The following is a 21,170-nucleotide window of genomic DNA, read 5'->3' as shown; positions in this document are numbered from 1 at the left end:
GGACTACTAGTACTACCGTGAATCATATTATAATTTCATTTCTTTATAGAAAATGTTTTATTTGATATATATATATATATATATATATATATATATATATATATATATATATATATATATATATATATATATATATATATATATATATATATATATATATATATATATATATATATATATATATATATATATATATATATTATACGGATGTGTAAGAATGAAATAGAATAAAAAATAATATTATTATGAAAAAATCAACATCAAGCATGTTTATTTGGTGCATGGGAAGGGTCTCGTTCAAAGGAATCATGCGTGCAAAATGAACAGGCTGCTTTGTATCAGTTTTCATTGCTCAATGCACAAGTTCTTTGTTGGAATCATCATTCATTAGGAAGTAGATATGGTTCTCTTGTTTTATCACTAAAAATATCGATCACTACAAAAAAGAAATAAAGAATTTAATCGATTACTTTACTCGTTTATACCGGACGTGTAGATAGCGTATTGCACGTTCTAAACTTGTAGCTACACGCCGGGTTTTGATGTCAAAGAACACAACGATTGATGAAGTCACCCGTACAAGTTCGTTGCATAACATGTTACTAAACCTCTCTATTTAGAGATACAATGTACCTTGTAATTACTTTTTTAATGAAAATTAAAAAATGTGATATGATTGTTTTGTAGTATACATTCGAACTTTTTTTCTATATTCTTTTTAAAAAGATATTTCTTTATACATGATATTTTTTTATCAAAAGATGTCGAAGAAAATGTTGAATTTACCAGATTTGAAAAGTATTATGTGGTTTCACCACTGTTTCACTCAGAGTTAGACAAGTAACGTGTGTAATGTTGACCCTGATCACCAGAAAGATTTCCTGTGTAATGCACTGTATATATGATTTTTGGCATTTTGAGTAGAAGGGCCCTCCAGGTAAATAATATCTGTACTAATTAGACCACTCCCTCTCCTAAGACAACCGTGCGGTAAAGAAAATTGGGTCTTTAACATATATGCGATGATAAAACCTAAGTCTTATTATTTTTGGATGGTTTAAATAACGAAGTATTTTTCACTGGGGTGAAATACCTAGCCAGTGGCGTCATATCTATTTTTCGAATATATGCCGAGTGAAAATGAAGCGCAACAATAATTCATGTTAACAAAAATATGAATTGGGAGTTAAAAAGCCTAAACCGAGGGAACTTGAAGTTTAAGAATCAGGTATGTTGATTTATTTCCATCATTTTTTTTAAAAAATGAAGATAGACAGTGTTTTAAAATCCCGATCAGGCCATTTCTCTGTCGTTCTTTACTATTTAATAAGGATGTTCAACACTACGCCGCATACGTTGAAACACAACTTTTGTCCATATTGAAAGTTTCTGTTCTATAGTACTTGAGAAGAGCTGCATGCTAGAATCGTGTGGTTAACATGAGTTGATATTAAGAACTCTTTGATTTTTTGTTTTAAATATGCAATTCCTTTTTTTATTTCAAATTTTTATAATAGAACCAAATAGATTGGTTCAACTCATATCATTTATACCGGAAGTTGTCAAAAGTTAGTATTACTTACGATGTATCCATCGTAATTTTCAGGGTTATTCCCACACACTCAATGAAGATTTGTCATTTTGAGTACTCCAGATAACACCTTGAAGATCTTATTTCATCAGCAATTCTTATATCAACAGAAATCGGACGGAAGATCAACTTATTGATCAACTCATTGTTTGCAATGAGATCTCATCTAGATTTTTTTTTTCTTTTCCCTTATTGTTTCCTTATTGTTTCCAGCAATATTTGCCAATTCAATTATTTATTCAACGGGTTCATGAAGTTATTTTATTTAATAAAATACAGGCAATTTTAGAAAGAATAACAATAACTTTGCATCCAATTTGTTGATATTTCTCTATTATTAGTTTTTACAGCATTTTCCAAGAACATGATTTAACTTTAGACACTTTTGCTAGTTTTTCAATGTTTGTGTCATCACTGTATTCTTAAAATTACTTTCAAAACATTACAATAGAAAAACAGTAAATACTGACATTCATCTATGTTTTTATTAATATTTATTTATTTATTCTCTTATTCTTTTTTTTAAATATTTTTTTTTGCCTTAAATTTCACGATTCTATCGAATTTTTGTATACAAATATGCCAGTCTGAATAAATAGAGAAACCGCCTTAATATACGTACGATTTTTTTTTCTTTTTCTTATAGAGCAAATAAAAGCCATTTTAAGAATTACTTCAGCTTTCAAAAGCATAATTTCTGATGTGTTTTTTTTTTCATTTAAATTTTATCTTTCTATCCTAACAGTCTAATTGACATGTACGAGTTTAAGATAAATAAATTACATATATTTCAGCACTCTTTTCATTAGTTTCTTGGTCATATATATATATATATATATATATATATATATATATATATATATATATATATAAATATATATAATATATATATATATATATATATATATATATATATATATATATATATATATATATATATATATATATATATATATATATATATATATATATATATATATATATATATATATATTGTAAATTTCAACTGATATGTCGATCTTAAGCATAAATCCCAACATCTTGGGCATTTACGACAGGAGGAAAAACAACCTTAAATGTGTTATGCAGACGTTCATGAAGCACACAGTTTTCATAAACATTCATGTATTAAGACATCTTATTCGTAAAGTCTAGAGCTTGCATGTCATTTCATTGAGTGTAATTAAGTATTGAATTCTTATTTTTAGATATCGTCGGTCCTATAGCACACCTTGCCGTGCCGACAAATTGAATACCGCACATTTGCGCGATATGATGATTTGTCGGCACGGTCAGGTGTGTTATAGAACAGACGACATCCAAACATAAGAATTCAATGCTTATATTTACTTTTTTCTAATTTCTTCTCTTCATTATTTTTTTTTTGTTTCGTTAGTCTTTATTATGAATTTAGCGCCTTTCAGAACAGTTGTTGTAGTTAACGTTAATTTAACAGGGTATTTTTTTTAATTAAATTGAGTCAAACAAATATATATTTTGGTGTTCCTAGATATTGAAAAATGCATATAGTTCCTATTGTGTATTCTTCCGCGCGGTGACAAGGTTTCGCGTGTGTTATAGAGATTAGATTTCTAATGGATTTTATAAAGAAACTTACACTGAGTGTAAATATAAGGAATATATTACAGAGGGGAAATCAACTCTATCAATTCAATCTCTAATAGAAATCAAAATAATCATTAACCAGAGTGAAAATCGACAAAACTCCTTACATACCAAAAGGCAGCTAGGATCTCGCAAACTTCTTCCCCTTTAGCATTATCAGTAATGTTTTCTTAAATAAATTTATTTATTTATTTATTCATTCATTCATTTATCCAAAAGCTAGTAAAAACCAATGTGCATTTATGATAAAATAAACGTATACTTTCAGTAACATTAATTGAATGCCTCGTTTGAAATTGCTTGTTACTCCTTAGAATATGTTTGCTCAGCTTGATAAAAATGTAAACATCAAATTGCTCGACAACAAATGAGACTGTTTTGTCGTTGAAATTGTCATCTGCATATTTCATTTCTTGGGGTATTTGTATTGGCATTTAGAATACTTACGATTTGTTGGTTTGAGAGTAGGCGTTAACATAGCGTTTTTAAACTGATGTTTTTATCCATGCTTAGTATATATATTGAAAGAAGACCAGTTAGAAGAGAGTAGTCAAATCGTACAAGCACAGAGCGAAAAAATTCCAATGAGGGGATATCCAATAAGAAAAAATATGAAAGAAAACCGCAAAGGTATGTTTAATACGATCTAGGATTTGATATCTATTGATATCAATTTGAACAAAAAATATACAACTTAGAAAATGACAGCAAATTACATGAATTTATTTAATTCTTTTCAACTAAACATGGAATGCAGACTATTGCGTACTGAAAACTTTAGTTTATAAATACATGAAGAATTTTTTTTTAAAGATGTACTTTTTTTTTATTTATGCGGAACACATTAAAACAAACAAACAATCTAAAAATTAATCAATGACAAAAAAGACATTGATCAAAGCAATACCTTATGACGAATCAGTTAAGTAAATTTATTGTAGTCTTATTTTTTTTTTTTTAATAACGTTGTCTTAATGATAAAGAATTTATTTTTTCTTATTCTCATTAGGAGTATTGAGGAACAACAACTTTGACAAAGCAAACAAACAAATTGCAAGAACTCTTCAACAGACAGGCTGCCTGTAAGTATTGCTAATCAAATGTTCGGGTCCAAAATTCTATAGTTACCTTTTAACGTTTTGATAATCTTTCAAGAAATATTATTGCTTCATGTTACCTTATATTAAGGCATTCATCATTTAGCAGTATTTTTGTATTTCAATGCAATACTTATCTTCAATTAAATGATAGTTGAGTGATAGTGAAGAAATAAGTGAAATAAGAATGAATTAAAGATCTCAAATACTGCACCTAATTTTTAACCCCTTTCATCATGTATTAGAAGTACAAAAAATATACACTTTTTAATATACACTGGGCTAGTCCAAATACTTTATGGACTTGATATTTTATTCAAACTGAAAGCATGTTTAATGATAAACATTGCTTGGTTCATTGAACTTTATGGTAATGATAAAATACTCGTATTTATCTAAATTATCGAAGGAAAGCAAAGATTCAAGCTTCCAAAAAAAACCCGGTAAATTATGTGCACTTCTTGTTAAACATTTTACCATATAAGGAGGCTGTAAGAATGTTACTTTTTAGTACATTCTTGTTGACTCTCAAGTTAAAAACATGAATTATTTCTCAGTGAGGTGAACCAGGATGCTCTCTGTCTACTTACCCAGTGGATTGATTATGTAAGGGAACTAAAAAGTGAAAATGCAAGAATGGAAAGATTGGAGAAAAGACGTTCCCAGATAGAAAACATCTATCAAAAAATGAACAAACGGATAGAGGCAAGTTTTAAATTTAATTAGGTATTGTTCAATTTATATTTTAAGAAATAGTTTAACAACAGTTAAGGTGCCAAATAAAAATATCGGCGAATTTTTTAGACAGAAAATACATTCTTTAGAAGAATGGGCGATTCTTTTTAGGCCTTTACTATTATCGGACAAATGTAATGTGGCTTAAAACTTCATGTTGAGGACGTTTATATTTCTTATTTAGATTTGTTACGTAATGTGGCAGTCACTTGATTTTAGCAAATATACCTGCAATATTGAAGTCATCTATAAATTCCAATATCGCAAGGGCATAACCAAGTTAAAATCTTAGTTTAATTTATAATTATTTTCAACACTCTTTGTAGTTTGTGAAAAGTGCTGCAAACCTATATAGATTCTACTATATAATTGCTAAAAATTACATTTGTTAGACCGTATGTTGAATATTTTGCTGGTCAAGTACATAAAATGTAGATATAATTAATTCATTTTCAAGATTTCATCAGGTTCGCAGGACTTTACAAATATCTTCATACCTCTTGAGTTTATATGTAAAAGCTTGTCGTAATTCATTGAGGGTATGCTCTTGCAATATATCGATTTATTACGATCCTTCTATTACCCTTCAATGAATCTGCATACAGATGTACGACAGTTTCACTTGTCTAGGGAATGTACGGGAAGTATACGAATAAAATCATAAAATAGACATCGCATCCAAGTTAATGACCTCTTATATATCTGCAAATAATATTTTATTTAATTATAAAACACATTTTTCATTGTATAAAATATAATTTGATCCGCCTCTCACTGCATACAAACTGCGTCAGAATTTACGATATGACGTCACATTGACAAGTGCATTGCGATCAATGAATTGTTTATATATTGCTGCGTGGGATTTAACCAACGACAAAAATACATGCAATAGTAAGTATTGATGTAGTTTAAAGCTATCCTACAGTTTAAAATAGCGTCTCATTTCATTTTCTGGTAATTTGAAGAACATGTATTTTTGTGTGATGTCATAGTAAGCATTTCCCGTAAAAATTAGGCCCCGCCTCCTTATCGCAGCCTTAACTGTGTTGTGTTCTGGTTATCATGCTTTACTAATAGTAAAAAAAGACGGAAGGGTAGCAGTAGATATTGCTATTAATCAAGTTTTATTTTTTGTTTTTTTGTTGTTTTTTTTTAAATTTTAGGACATTTATTCACTGTAAATGTGATTCCTCCAGGAGATAATTAATTCGTTCTTTCTATCATTTCCGTAATTATTTTCTTTTGTATCGAACCAATCCGCAATGCACTCGCTTTATTTATCTAGATAGATATATAAAAGTAATCATGTCTTTCAGCTGAGCATTTTTGCTCATAGCCATTTGTAATTTCATGTTCTGATAAAAAAAATTTGAAAAGGTTTTTAATAACACTTTCAATTCACAAAATTAAATATGTGTTATGCAACAATTTTAAGCATGACAAAAAATTTTCCTTTCATTCTTTTTTTTTTCTTTCAAAATGAAAAATAAAATCTACTAAAATATATGCAATGTAAAGAACATGTGACAAACATGTTTATTCATTTATTTATATTGCTAAGTACATTTATCACATCAGATATTCTCTTTTCAGGTGCTAGAAAAGCAATGGAATTTTTTGTGGAAAGACGATCAATGCATGAAAGAAAGTCTTTAGAAAGTTTTTGCATTTCAATTCGAAAAAAAACCATTCCATTTTGATTGATATTTCAACTAAGACCTAGATGACTTCATGCAGTGAAAGTGTATTTGTTAGAAATACTAAATCAAAATGTAAATCACTCTTAATATAAAATAATAATTTCACGTTTATAATCTTAACTTAATCAATTCTTTTTTTTTATAGTGAGTTACTAAAATTAAAAGGGAGCACACAAGTTAAACATTACACATATATTTCGCGACCTTCTTGTTGAATTTACAAACTCAGAGTATAAATATGATTTGATGTTAAACTGAAAAATTTAAATGATTTGTATTTACCAGGAGTAAGACCTTGTGCATGGTGTCCATCATATAAAAATGATGAATATTTATGATTTCGCTAATAGTATTAAACATGGATAAATAAAAGGAAAAGATAACAGTACTATTTCATAAGTCAATTTATTTTATAAGTCAATAAGTCAAGTATCATCTTAGCTAGCGAAGAAATTTGTGTCTTTTCAATTTCCAGATGGTAATGAAATGTTTACAAAACCCTTGGCTAGCGACGATGATCACGAACAAATAAATTGACGCAAAGAAAAGGGAACAATGAAAATTGCAGTTGCGTTCATTCCTTGTCTTTATACATTAAAATCTAATTCATTTTTATCAATTAAACTATTTAATAAAGAATTTCTATTCATTGTTTTACAAAATCCATTTACTAAAATAGAATTATATATTCATATTTTTTAAATTATTTATTCAAGTTTAATTTTCAAATTTATTTACTTAAATAAACTAAGATTAATTAATATATTTTATACCATTAGCGTTATTTTAAAGTCAAATTATTAGATAATATTTATTCAATATTATTTTATCTGGAAATATGTTTAAAGAAATTATGTGCTCAACTTTTTAATATAGTAAATTCGTTTTATCATGTAACAAACATGCTTTAAAATAAATCTAAACTAATGAATATGGTTTTATTAATAAAATATAAAGTTAAAATTATAGTTTAAATGTACCACAATTTATTTAATTGAATATTATGAATCTATTGATTTATTTACTATCATTTACTTGTACGTTTTAAATAATCATAAATAATACGTACACCTAACTCAAGTGGTTAAGTTTAACGTTTAGTTTAAAAACTTAAGATTTTATTCTGCATTCTGTATTCTGTGAAGATTGAGATAGATTATCACACCGTCGATGTAGTACTGCCACGCAAAAGAAACACAACAAGCAGCAATCTACACATTTTGAATATTTTTCTAATGATTTTTAAAAATAAATACAGTGGGGTAAACCCCGATTTACAATCACCAAACATTTGATAGAAATGTTAAATGATTATCTTTTAACATTGGAAAGAAAAACATAACAGTTAAAACACCCCCTCCCCACCCATTCAATTACAAGGTGCAAGACTGTCTGATAAAACAATTGCAGCTTGATTTCTACGATGCATTAGGTTCAATGCATCTGAGCGAAAGAAATAATCTTTGGCATTTTTAGGTGCCTGTTTTTCAGATGATGAGATCGAATTTTCTCGAACATAGCGCTGTAAACCTTCTTAATACGTAAAAATTACTCAACCTGCTAACTCTTCTGAAGAAAGAAGGACTATTATGATTAAAAATTAGAAAAACTGTACTTTTTGCGAAAGAGAGAGAGAGAGAGAGAGAGAGAGAGAGACTATTGAACGTATTTTTATTGTTTGTAAATTGTTTATCTTTGTGGACAAACCTACTTCAATTAACATATTCACAAAAATAAAATAACTAAAGATGTTGATTTTATATTGAAAATATTATTTTGAGTGAATTTTAAAATAACAACAAAGTTACAAATTTTATATAGTATACAAACCAGACTATTTTCACTTCTTTAATGCAACATAAAATTCCAAATCTTTTGGGACTATTAAGTCATATTTAGTTGAAAATTAACTTTTTTGCTTGGATTCATACTTTAGAGACTTCTTCAACACAAATTTCATTGATTCCATCTGGAGAAAACTCCACTTCCCTTATCTTTAAAGATTTTAAAACCTTTTCCTCTGTGCTAAAACAATTGTAAATATATTTTGAACATATCTCATGCTACTATATACTTTCAACATAAACAGGCAAAACGGTTCATATGCTTTCGTCTCACATAATTCTATCAAATAGCATTTGCTTCATATATCTTGAATTTGCACAAACAAATTCATATTGCGCTATACATTCTGTAAAAATATTAAATACATGTATTTGTTGAAAAATCTTTTGAGTAAAAAAAAGAACCATTTTCGCAGTCCCAGGTGACAATATCGTTTATACATATTAAATGTGTTTTTAATCCAGTCAGAACTTTCGATAACAGTCTAATACACATAGTATCCTTTTCTGCAAATCATATCAGTTAATATTAGCAGATCACAATTTCTCACAAATTATATTTTGCTTAAGAACACAGCGGTGTCAGAGTTCGTATTATGTGGGAGAGTGGCATGGTGTGCTGCATTGCAGATAGAAGTAGGGGAGATAATGCCAATAAAACAATGTAAACAGACTTGCCAGTAGACCGTTTTTACTCACAGGAGGCCTTTATATATGTTTATATGTCTTACAACAAATCAAATTGCAGGTTTTCAAGCATTTGTCGTTTTGAATGTAAACATTGGCAGATGCCAGTAGCGAAAAGACTAGACACATTAATTAGTAAATGGTTGAGTATAGATTGCTTTATAATATTGTTGTCTACTTTAAAAAAGTTGTAACTTTTGAAATATAATGTGTTGTTACATTATACATTCTATATATAAGTGTATATATTTGTTGGAAGCAAGAATAAAAATAAAAAATGTTGTAAAATTCCTGATTATTTAATAAAACTGTTAATGAATTTTGAATTCTGTCTACTTGTGACTATAAAAACCTAGTCAGATATTGGTTAACCTTGTTATTCGGCCTCGATCAACCAATATCTGACCACGTCCGTATTGTCACGAGTAAAACTTATCAAATTTCAATAATTGTATAGTGTACCATTGCTAAATTTACTTATATGGATTTGCAACCAATTTTGAGCTGCCCTCCTTTGTATAAGACACATTTGGGAGGAACAACAGACCAGATGATACTTATATATTGTTCTACCTCCACTGGTCCGCCGTCAGCCATCGATATGATAGTCTTGCCATGACGTTATCAATGTCTCTAACCCCTCCCTCCCTCTTTCATGGCGATGAAACCAAGTTTTGGACTTAAGCGCCTGCAGCTGATAACTAAGAAAGATACATTTTAGTTCCTGTCCTAAGACTTTGTTGTTTAGCTCTTTTGAGACCAGATCTATTGTTTCTAAGTACATTATTAGGACATTCGGAGGTGGTGATATAAAGAGATGATGATGCAGGAGTTATGATCATACCAATGCATTCTTCTATGGGTCGCCTGCGTGGCGCAGTATTGGGGCGTTCGCTCTAGAGTCGCGAATATAATTATGTCTCATGTTTGAATCCCACTGCGGAACGTGGAGCCCTGGGTCCTTTGGATGAGACTGTGTAAATCAGGTCTCGATTTGTATTACACAGGTATGTTAACGCAGTATCCAGATCATATTTCGGCGAATTTAGACTTTTTTTCGTAAAATGTAACATTGATAAATCGGAAAAACCATAGATAAAACATTTACTATTATTATCCATTGTATAGACGTCATTGAGTCTTCGGCTAAAAGAAGCACTCCACTACGACGTCATCACGTGATGTCTATAAATAGAAAAACTGCCTTAATGAAAAAGTGAAAAGTTCAACACTACCCCGGAGATAATTTATTTCTTTTAGTGAAAATAATTATGTAAAAACATCACTGGTCCATGAAAAGTGCTGCTAGAATCCTACTCTCCTGACACAGAAAAAAATATTCCAAAGTTTCGCATGAAACCTTACCAAATTTTTTACATTTTATACATACGATCAAAGAACTTTTATCAATTCATGTTAACCACACGATTCTAGCAGCACATTCCAAGTACTATAGAATACAAGCTTTCGATACAAACAAAATTTATATTTCAAAGTATGCGGTGTAGTGTTGAACTTTTACATCTTTGTTGTTATAGAACGACAGAGGAACGGCTGATCGGGATTTCAAAGCACTGACTGTGTTCATTATAAGAAAATATGATAAGAATATACATGTATCAGCGTACCTGATTCTTATTCTTTAATTCCTTATGAATCACACATAACATTCACGGTATATGCCTTTAAACTCCCATTTCATATATTTGTTTACATGAATTCTCGTCACCTTTAATTTCACTCGGCAAATATTTGATCAATAGTTATGACGTCATGGGTTTGGTATTTAACCCCCGTGCTAAATAATTAGCCATTTATATTACCCAAAAAAGACAAGATTTAGTTTATATTATGTTTTGAAATATAACATTCTTTTCTTGGACCTGAAATTAAACTTTAAAGATAGATATTAAGGAAACATTATTTCTCAAGTTCACGTCATACAGCTTACTATGACGTCATATTGTAAAGGCAAGTAGGATATCTCTGAGTGTAGCCTTAACATACCCGCGTAAGTGCAGGCACGAAAAAGATCACTCACTTCTCAAAGGAAGTCCTGGAATCTGAAGGCATGGATATTTTAGTTAGATATTTGATTTATAGCAGTTATTTCCCCAATCCGTAATTTGGCGACGAGCATCAACTTTTTTGCGTTTTGTGCGTTTTAGGTCTTGGACTGATTTGGTTATCAGGAATTGTTTACTTGGATCTGCCTCTAAATTTTGAGGTCCGTGTTTGCTCTTCTCCAAAGGACAAGTTAGGCTAAGACCCCTTTTTGGCCCCTGGTTTGGGGTGTCTTTTAGAATGATGCAACAGTTTATCAATAGAAACCTGTTGTCACCCCTGCTACAAACTGAGTATTGGGTCTAAGTTACTTTATACACAGAGGTCACAGGAAGGTCAGAAAATATGTCAATATCCGAATTTTCTCATTTTTATGCAAATTTTCATCAATTTTACAGCACATTTGATTTCAGAGAATATAGAGCACAAGCTTGCCTATCTACAAAATTTATATATTTCATACACTAATATCATATGCATCTTATGTATCAAAATCTCAGATAGGTATGTTTGTGCTCTATGTTTCCCGAAGTGAAAAGTATTTCAAATTTGACGAAATTCCACCAGAATTGAGGAAATTCGGGAAAATGTCCTACTTCTGCACCCTCTTGTGGCCTCAATGTAAGCTTTGAATCAAAATTAGTGCTGGTTTTAAAACAAGCATCATAATAAGATCTTAGCTACAAATTGTCACAATTTTAAATGTGTTCTGATTTTTACCTAAAATAAGGGGCCAGATTCAGCCGTTACCATACCTTGTCCTTTGTATCGTTTTGGACTTTCGAGATTGAAAACTGTTCGTTATCTTGAAATATATGGAGATAATGAACAGTATTCAAGCTCAAAAGTCCATAAAACAATACAAAATAGGAGCAGAGCAAACACGGACCTCCAAACATCAGAGGTGGGATCAGGTGCCATGGAGGAGTGAGCATCCCCTGCCGACCGGTCACACCCGCCGTGTGCTCCTTGTCATGATCGGGAAATAACGGAAAAATCCGTCGACAATTCAGTGTGTAAATAATGGCTTAACAATTAGTATGAAAAACGTCAGTCAGCATTTGACTCAATGATAAATTGTATTTGCTGACAAGGTCATGGTATCGACCATAGAACTTTAGAAATGATGACTTTAAACGAGACAGCTGATATTCTTGTCTCATCAACTTATTTGTCAATAATTTACCTCGTCTTAGAAATTGTACATATCTAGAGCATGCTCTTGCGTATTGAATCAGCTGAGAGATATATACCCCGTATGCCGGTGATGAAGGTATATTGCTGCATAAGTAAGGGAAGTTGACGATTGAAAAGTTAAAGTCATCACGTTTATCATAAAGCTTGGTTGTTAGATTACCATTAACGTCTTTTTCAAGTAAAATATCCAAATATGAAACAGATGTGTCAGACTCTGTGGTATCTTTTATCTCAAGTTCACAGGATATATCGTATAGACATAAGAATGGAAATAGCAATTGTTTATTGACAATACGTCGTCGATATATCTAAATGTCTAGTTGAAGGCCACAGCAAGTGTTTTCATCTTTTCAAGTACAAGATTTTGGAAATTCTGCTTCATATGAATACAAAAAAAGGTCTGCTAATAACGGGGCGCAATTGGTACTAATGGGAATTCCAATAGATTGTTGGAAGACCTGGTCTCCAAAAACCACATAGATATTGTCAATCAGAAACTCAAGCATCTTTTTAATGTCAACTTCAGAGTACTTGTGTGTACAATCGGAATGTTTTTTAACAAAATAATTTTGCAAATGACCAATGACAAGGTAAGTATATTTACGAGTTCCATTTTTATTGAAAAAGTAGCTGTCAATGATCTCAAAAAGCCTGGACTTTAATTTATCGTGGGGAATGGTTGTGTATAAAGTTGAAAAGTCGTAAGTTTTTAAGCTGTTGATTTTGGTAAAATCTTGTGATTTCAAATTTTCCAAAAGTTCCTTGGAATTTTTAAGTATCCACATCTGATTTACACCACTTCTCGAATATATTGTTGTACAGTACTCTTGAAGTTTCTCCTTCACCACTGTTAATATCTTAGTGAGGAGTAAAGATAGAGGCTTGGTTGAGCATTTACCGGAATCCGTTATGTATCTTTGTTTGTAAGGATTTTTTTGAAGTTTTGGAATCCAATATAAATATGGTAATTCGAATTCATTTTGGTTGTTTGGAATATTAAAAATATTCAAAACTGACATATGATTTTGAAGAATTTCTTCCTTAGAAAGGGAACTATGAGTATAAGTTGGATTACCACTTGTAGAATTAAATCCAAGTTCCTCTAAAATACATTTTATATAATGAGCCTTACAAACAAAGACAATGTTGTTACCTGCTTTGTCAGCAGGGACCAGTACGTACTGATCATGTAATCTATCTAATGCTTTTTTCACTTCTGGATTATTGAATACAGAAGGATAGATGGTTTTCATATTGCCTCTCAATCTTTTAATGCGCGATTTTAACATACATCTGATACATTTAATCCATTCTTCATATTTCATGTAAAGAAAATTAAATCCAAGGTTTCCTCTCTATGTCCCCTTCTTAAGTCCGATTTCGCCTTTCAGTTTTCTCTCTCTGTCCATCTTGGGTGCTCTTTTAAATCGCTCGTTCGCTTTAAGTGCCCTGTGGGTTTGTTCGGTGTCATGCAACCCTAGCAGACCAAAATCGATCACAGAATGCAAATCTGGGGTTTGAACCATGATGCCATGCCTTTTTTTAAATAATTGAAATCATGTATTTTCTCCCAAATAAACTCCCTGTGAATGGACACTACCGTATATCTGTACAAAGGTACATAGATGACCATAACACGAGGCATACTAACAATCTTGATAATCCCATAAACATAAACTAAGCATTGTGAAATGTAAAAAGTGTTGCACATTTGATAAATTTATTCTTTCATATGAATTTCCTCTTTAATATCATGGCAGTTGACCAGAAAAAATAGTACACAGTCTGAATAAGGTGATTAAATAAAAAACTTCAAAACGTTTCCATAAACTACAATATTTGAAAAATTATAAATTAAGCTTTGAATTTTATTTTAAGCTTAGGACCTCAATATGGCGGGTATTTCTGCTTAAATTACGTCATTAACATATCATAACTCAGGTCTTAACAAAACAAATTAAACCGTCTTTTATTGAAATCATTTTATGCACATTAACTTTAATGTTGAAAAGAAACTAAACACCTAATAATGAATGATTTTTTTAACAGAATTGTGCCCCGTTATTACACCTTGTATTTCTATAACTAGCCTCCTTCTAGGTATTATTTTTTCTTATCTGTTGTAAATTTTGCAGTATGATATAAACAGAACATTTTGAGGTTCCTTGTGATTTAATTACAATAAATTAATGATAATAATCTAGAGTATTACTCAGCACTGTTGTATATTAGGACCCAGGCCTAATTTACACCGGACATCTTCACTTTTACATTACTCAACATTTGTAATAATTCTTTGAAATATCAAAACATGAATTAATTGGAGATATTAAACTGTATAAGAGTCTTAAATTACTAGAAACCTACCGTGTCTTGCAATTTTGTGAATAGTTGAATCCAGACAAACACAAATAAACAGTAGTAAGACCTGATCGCGATGCATTTGTCCATATGACATTAACATGGAAATATTTGGTCATTTTATGTACAATGAGAAGCAGAACACTTTCTTTCCACAGTAGAAATTTATTAGATTATAAGACAAAATATTGACAGATATTTAATATTAATATCAAACAAAATATTTACAAATATTTAATACCATTATTAAACAAAATATTGACAGATATACAATGGACCATTATATCGAATGCATGCATTCATTTTTTAAGTTTCTGCTAGTAGAAACCTGTTTATTTGTATGTAGAATCGTTTCAGATTTCATAAGGGAAACAAAAATTGAAACCAATTATTTCTGTTGGAGATTACGAAGGTTCGTCTTATTTAAAAAATACCAAATTCTAAACGTGCTCATTGTTACTGAGATGTAAGTATCAATTTAATCTTAATTTGATAAAATGCAGAATTTTTAAATCTTTCATACGGAAACGTAAAATGGCCTCATTGTTATGATTTTGAAAAACTTTTGATTAAGGGGTGTTAAAGCAAAACATTCAGATTCACATAGATATCTTCATCATTTTTGTTAATACATACTTGTCACAAAAAAGAAAATGAAATTTTTGTTCAATTAATATATTTTCAACTTTTGTCGAGATTGGTATTTTCTTCAAATTAAACATATAAAACTCCTTCTTTCAAAAATCCATACTAAAAACGAATGTAACATATTTAACATTCTATAATAATGAACATGTCAGAGGTTTATCAGGTCAAATTGTTAGATACATATACTTTGAATTCGTATTGAAATTCAAATGACAATGTTTTTAAATTGTAGGTGAAACAAAATTGCTATGTTTAACCTAAAAAATAATTTACATTTTTGTTGATGTGAAAGGGTGCAGGCGTTTATTTTTTTTTTTATTTCTCTGTGCTCTTCCCTTAGGTAACCATTTTCAACTTATTTTGTCAACTGTTTATCAAAAAAGTTGTGTATGATTTGATGATTGTTTTACATATATAAAAATGAATATTTTGCCAAATTTTACTGTAAAATTATTCCACATGATTTCTTTGCTAACTTACTTGTGACTTTTAAAAGACAAAATTTTTTAGCCCATGACTCATTTAGTTTCATTTACTAATCCGACTTTAATTAACACGACGGAAAAAAATTAAGTTGTTTGTAAAAAAAAAAAAGACATTTCCTTCATACAGTACAATTTGCCTTTGCTTGAAATAAGAATAGTTCCTTATATTACAAATATCCATAGAAGTTAATATGTTGCTTTTGTTCTATTAATATTCTTAGTGTTTTGGAACACTGACACAAAGTTTAAATGTACATTTTGGGTACGTATGATCTACCTTACAGAAAATTTTGCTTTTTAATAAATGCCAACACATTTTACTTTAAAGGTGTGTAGCATCAGACGGATTCTACATAATTCAGAGTTTAGAAAGCTATAATCAATCAACATAACTCCCAAAATACAAGTAGTGTAGTTCCTGTTGTTTAGCAAATCTGTCTATATATCAATGGCATGATAAGTGATTTAAACATTATGATGATATTTTGGTCCAGAATTAATAGATATTTAAGGAAATTATTTCTAGCATGATCTATTAAGACAATGATGCAAAGATGCGTGATATTGATTTTATTTTCTCCTTCTCAATCCTTTTTTTCTGGAGTGCATTAAGGAATATCTTATTTAAATTGTCAGACTTAACCTGATTATTTCAAAAAGAAATAGAGGCTTGTTTTCATTTCTTAAAGTAAACGTAATACGCATCTGTTGGCATCTTAGATTGCATTACGAAAATATCAATTACAGACTCTGGCAAAAAAAGAGCTTCCGCTACATTGACTTAAGTTCAGACTTCTAAATTTTGCACTAACTAACAGCTAATAAATTTGATGTGAATTTAAAAAAAAAAAATGCTGTTTCGTAAAACAAGAATCTAAAATTTAATCCTCGTCCTAGACCCAAAAAATCAATAGCGTTATTAGTTAAATATCTCCTGTTCTATTTACCTTGTGTTCGAGTTCATCTTGATACTGATATATATATATATATATATATATATATATATATATATATATATATATATATATATATATATATATATATATATATATATATATATATATATATATATATATATATTTCTGAAGAGAGTTCAGTGCGGACAGACGAGAAGAGGCATTAGAGAAGAACCACATGAGGTAAATTATTCACATGAAGCAAAAAAGATCACTAGCGTCTTGATTGGGAGATTTTGACTACGATAAAACATGCAATATCTATTTAATTACATGCTTTCGCATCGCTTCATGGATTTTGCACTGTAGAGACAGATAAAAACTCTCTCTCATCGACTGAAATTTGAATGTGTCAATAAATGTATGAAATTGTTATTGTCAGCAAACATACACTTGTTACATAACAGTAATAATTTTTTTGTTCATGTTCTCCTTAAATGATCTAGTTTCCAAAAGCAGCCGAACCATGTCCCAGACTGAATTTCATTTCTATATAATCAAATTGTGACCCAGTTGTCTGAACACCCACGGTTAGTAGATGTGAATGAATTTTGAAAAGGCGTTCTTTAAATCACAAGTAACCTTGGCAAATGAAATAATTCAAAAATAAAATAACAATGTATTTGACATATTTTCATTTTTAATAAGAATTGTCCCTACTTCCAACACCAATTAAAATTAATAGGTTTCAAGCATTGATCTTGTACAGTCCCTAAAACGTTCTACTTTCCCATTTTTCCGTTCGCTCAGCGTTCGTTCAGCGTGCGTTCACCATTCGTTCACCGTGCGTTCACCGTTCGCTCTCCGTTCACAGTTCTGCGTTCACCGTGCGCTCGTGTTCACCGTTCACAAAGCATTCACCGTTCGCTCTCCGTTCGTTCATTTTGCGTTCACCTTGCGTTCAGCGTTCACTTATCGTTCATTTTTCACTGTCATTCGGAACTCCGAAGTGAAAGGGACTTATCTTTTTTGTAAGTAAGAATTTACGGGATTTGAAATTTAATAATTCACTTATCGTGTTTAAAGGATCATTATTTTATTGGAATAAATTATCTACAATATGTTTTATTATTATTCTAACTTAGCTGTTAGGTTATTATTTAAATGTTGTTATAAGTATGTACCTATGTAGAACGATGCTGAAAAATTTACATACGGGCAATATAGGGGTACTTCAAGCACTGCAACATTTTGCTGTTATGTTAAAGACGACAGGTTTGTAATGGAGAGATAATAATCCATGTCAGTTAATTTAGCAACTGCAGGAAAATTAGAAAGTATTTATTACTAACACGATTTTTTCAATTATTATAGAAATACATTATTGGAACTAGTTCTGAGAATTATAAATAGTACTGCGGATGGTTAAAAAATATTTTTTTTTAAATGTAATATACCACAATTCATATATAAATTCTACTGTTAGAGAGAAAAACTTCCTTTCTTCACAATAACTTTATATGCTTGCCATTCAATATGATTAAGACCCCCCCCCCTTTTCCACGTAGATCGGCCACTAAGTCAGTATTTTCAGTATATTTTAAATTATATTCAAAAAGAAGTTGACGCGTTTTGTACCACAAAAAATTCAGTCTCAGAACAAACATGCATCTAAAAAAGTCATTAAACAATAGTAGTTCAAAATATACACTCGCCGACGGTGATGTTTTCAATTGGCCAGGGAGTATGTTTCAAATTCATTCGAAGTGTTTGTGCCCGATGTATTTTATTTATTTATTTATTGGAAAAATTGGAATCAGATCTAGAAATGATAAAACCTGTAAAACTTCTTGGAAATACTACATTGTTGCAATTCGTCTTAGGTGTGACGAAACTTTCACACCTGCACAGTGTCGAATGATTTTGATTGACAGGACAAACACGTGGACTTCGTGTGAACTTGAAGCAGGAAAATAAAAACCGATTATGACTGTCAAACAAAGTGAATTTTTTGATAAATAAAAAAAGTTACTTTCACTGCCTGATATATTAAGATAAAAATTAAGAATTTTTGTTTATACAGGTACATATACGGGGGGTACATGTACATGCATTTGTGGAAAGGGGGGCTAAAACGGAATCTCTCTCTCTCTCTCTCTCTCTCTCTCTCTCTCTCTCTCTCATTTGTCCGTTTAATCAAAACTATGACACGTATTACTTAAATACCAAGTTCTGAAATTTTAATCTATAACAAATAATGTGAATGCTTCTTTGTATCACCTTGTCCGAGTATAATCATGGGGGAATTGTTTATAGATACATGTACATATAGAAGTCTGCTGAATAAATCATCATTAAAATAATGAAAAGACACATAAATATATTATGCATTAATTTTTTAAAATACATGCAATACGTCCACAGACTAGCAAAATATTCTTTTTTTATTTTTAGGGTCTTCTGTCTCCAACGGAAGACCCTTCTTTTATTGTATTGTTTCTTTTTCACTTTTATTAAGGTCTTTCGTCTCAACGGAAGACCTTCTTATTATTCTGTTGTTTGTTTTCAACTTTTTAAGGTTTTGCGTCTTCACGGAAGACCTTATAGTGATTCTACTTTTTCTTCTTCTTATTTTTTATTGACTTTCTAATTTTGTGTACGCGATTTCTCGAAGACTATTGGACGGATTTATATGAAATTTTCAGAAAAAATGTGTCGTAACATGAACTTGATCCATCTGAGAGAAAATTTCGAAATTACTTCCGGTGCTAAGTTACGGACCATTTTCTGAATTTAAAATGGCATTTTGTCCGCGGATAATCTCAATAACGGTAAAAGATATCAATGTGAAACTTTCAGGGATTATAGATCGTGATAAATACTAACCGGGACGTGACCTTTCGTTCGTCGCAGAACTTCCGGTCGTAACCAGATGCAAATTAAAAAAAAATTGAATTTTTAAACTTTTTTGATTTTCAATATTTTTCTTTGATCGTAGTAGTGTAAATTAAAGCCCTTCTGAAAATACTTAATATATAATTTGTTTTCAAATAGATAAATTCGAACTCTAGATATTCGCATTTTAAAATTTGAAGCAGGTCCAAAATGGCGGCTGTCACCGTACACTCCGACGAGCAAGTCGGAACTCGGAGCTCCTCGGGTGGCTCGTACTCGCACACTTACCTCGGACGTCAACTGTGTTCTACCATGTTGCTGATACAGGCATGTGATCTTATTTGAAATTCCTCCAAATGTATACCTTTGAAATCTGAGCTACTTTGTGGTACGCCCAACACTATGTTTTGCTTGCAAAGACTACTTATATGATGGTGTAATCAAAACAAATAAAAAAGGAAGAATTAGACAAGAGAAAAGAAACTTTTTGAAGAACTTTATGCAGAGCGAAATATGAAATGAGTTACATGGCAGTTTTCGGCGGAGAAATGTAATCGATTTGATACATATTCCTCCACGAATCACATGCGAGGTTTGTATGGAGGTAGCAGAGTCAGCCGAGGATTGCCGATTAGCAGGTCGGAGTTTACGGAAACAGTCGAGCGTCTTGTTGAAGGAAACTACCATAAAAATCAATGAAATGTGAAGGAATTGTTGGATCTCGCAGATTTTGGAAATGGATAATCTGTCTTTGAAAACAAAAATACTCTGACCTCCGAATACAATTAAATATCTAATTTGTACGGTACATACCATGATATATATGAGAATCGAAACCATTCAATAGAACATACATTTCAAAGAAAAGGCGCGAAGATTTACTCGCGTATCGTGATTCCCCTTTCAAAGTAGAAAAATGTTCTGATTCAGAAGTGCAGAAAAAGATTACGAGGACACGTCTGTATGAAATACATGTATATGGAATTGCATGGAATAAAAATTTAAATAGAGAAGGAATAAAGGAAGTAAACAGTATCATCAGTTCATCAGTAATGGATTATTTCTTCTGCTAACAGTTATTCTTTAAACTCAGCAACGAATTCCGATGTGAATCTGCTTGCACAAAATTTGGCTAGCTAGCTCTCATTGTATAATTCCGCAGTATATATATATATATATATATATATATATATATATATATATATATATATATATATATATATATATATATATATATATATATATATATATATATATATATATATATATATATATATATATATATATATATATATATATAAAACTTTAAACCTCCCTGACGCTCGTTACTTCATGCAACGA

At 30.5% G+C, this 21,170-nt stretch overlaps 1 protein-coding gene across 1 annotated transcript; it reads left to right on the top strand.

The window, feature by feature from the left end:
• The first annotated feature begins 1,040 nt into the window (after positions 1-1,040).
• Positions 1,041-7,524, top strand: LOC133188979 (uncharacterized). The gene is made up of 5 exons (XM_061324437.1): positions 1,041-1,228; positions 3,731-3,847; positions 4,227-4,299; positions 4,872-5,019; positions 6,646-7,524. The coding sequence occupies exons 2-5, from the start codon at positions 3,802-3,804 to the stop codon at positions 6,706-6,708; spliced, it is 330 nt and encodes a 109-aa protein (XP_061180421.1). The 5' UTR covers positions 1,041-1,228; positions 3,731-3,801; the 3' UTR covers positions 6,709-7,524.
• Positions 7,525-21,170: the final 13,646 nt, after the last annotated feature.

This window comes from Saccostrea echinata, unplaced genomic scaffold (genome assembly GCF_033153115.1).
Source record: "Saccostrea echinata isolate AGI-Se365-2 ecotype Australia unplaced genomic scaffold, CSIRO_AGI_Sech_v1 ptg000016l, whole genome shotgun sequence".
In the NCBI taxonomy this organism is placed as follows: Eukaryota; Metazoa; Mollusca; class Bivalvia; order Ostreida; family Ostreidae; genus Saccostrea; species Saccostrea echinata.
This window is presented reverse-complemented; position numbering and strand designations above follow the sequence as displayed.

Bases quoted from the DNA above. Each gene is read 5' to 3' on its own strand.
- LOC133188979 (XM_061324437.1), top strand. From the start codon at position 3,802: ATGAGGGGATATCCAATAAGAAAAAATATGAAAGAAAACCGCAAAG. The intron at 3,848-4,226 runs GTATGTTTAATA...TATTCTCATTAG, and splicing joins TATGAAAGAAAACCGCAAAG to GAGTATTGAGGAACAACAAC. The intron at 4,300-4,871 runs GTAAGTATTGCT...ATTATTTCTCAG, and splicing joins CTTCAACAGACAGGCTGCCT to TGAGGTGAACCAGGATGCTC.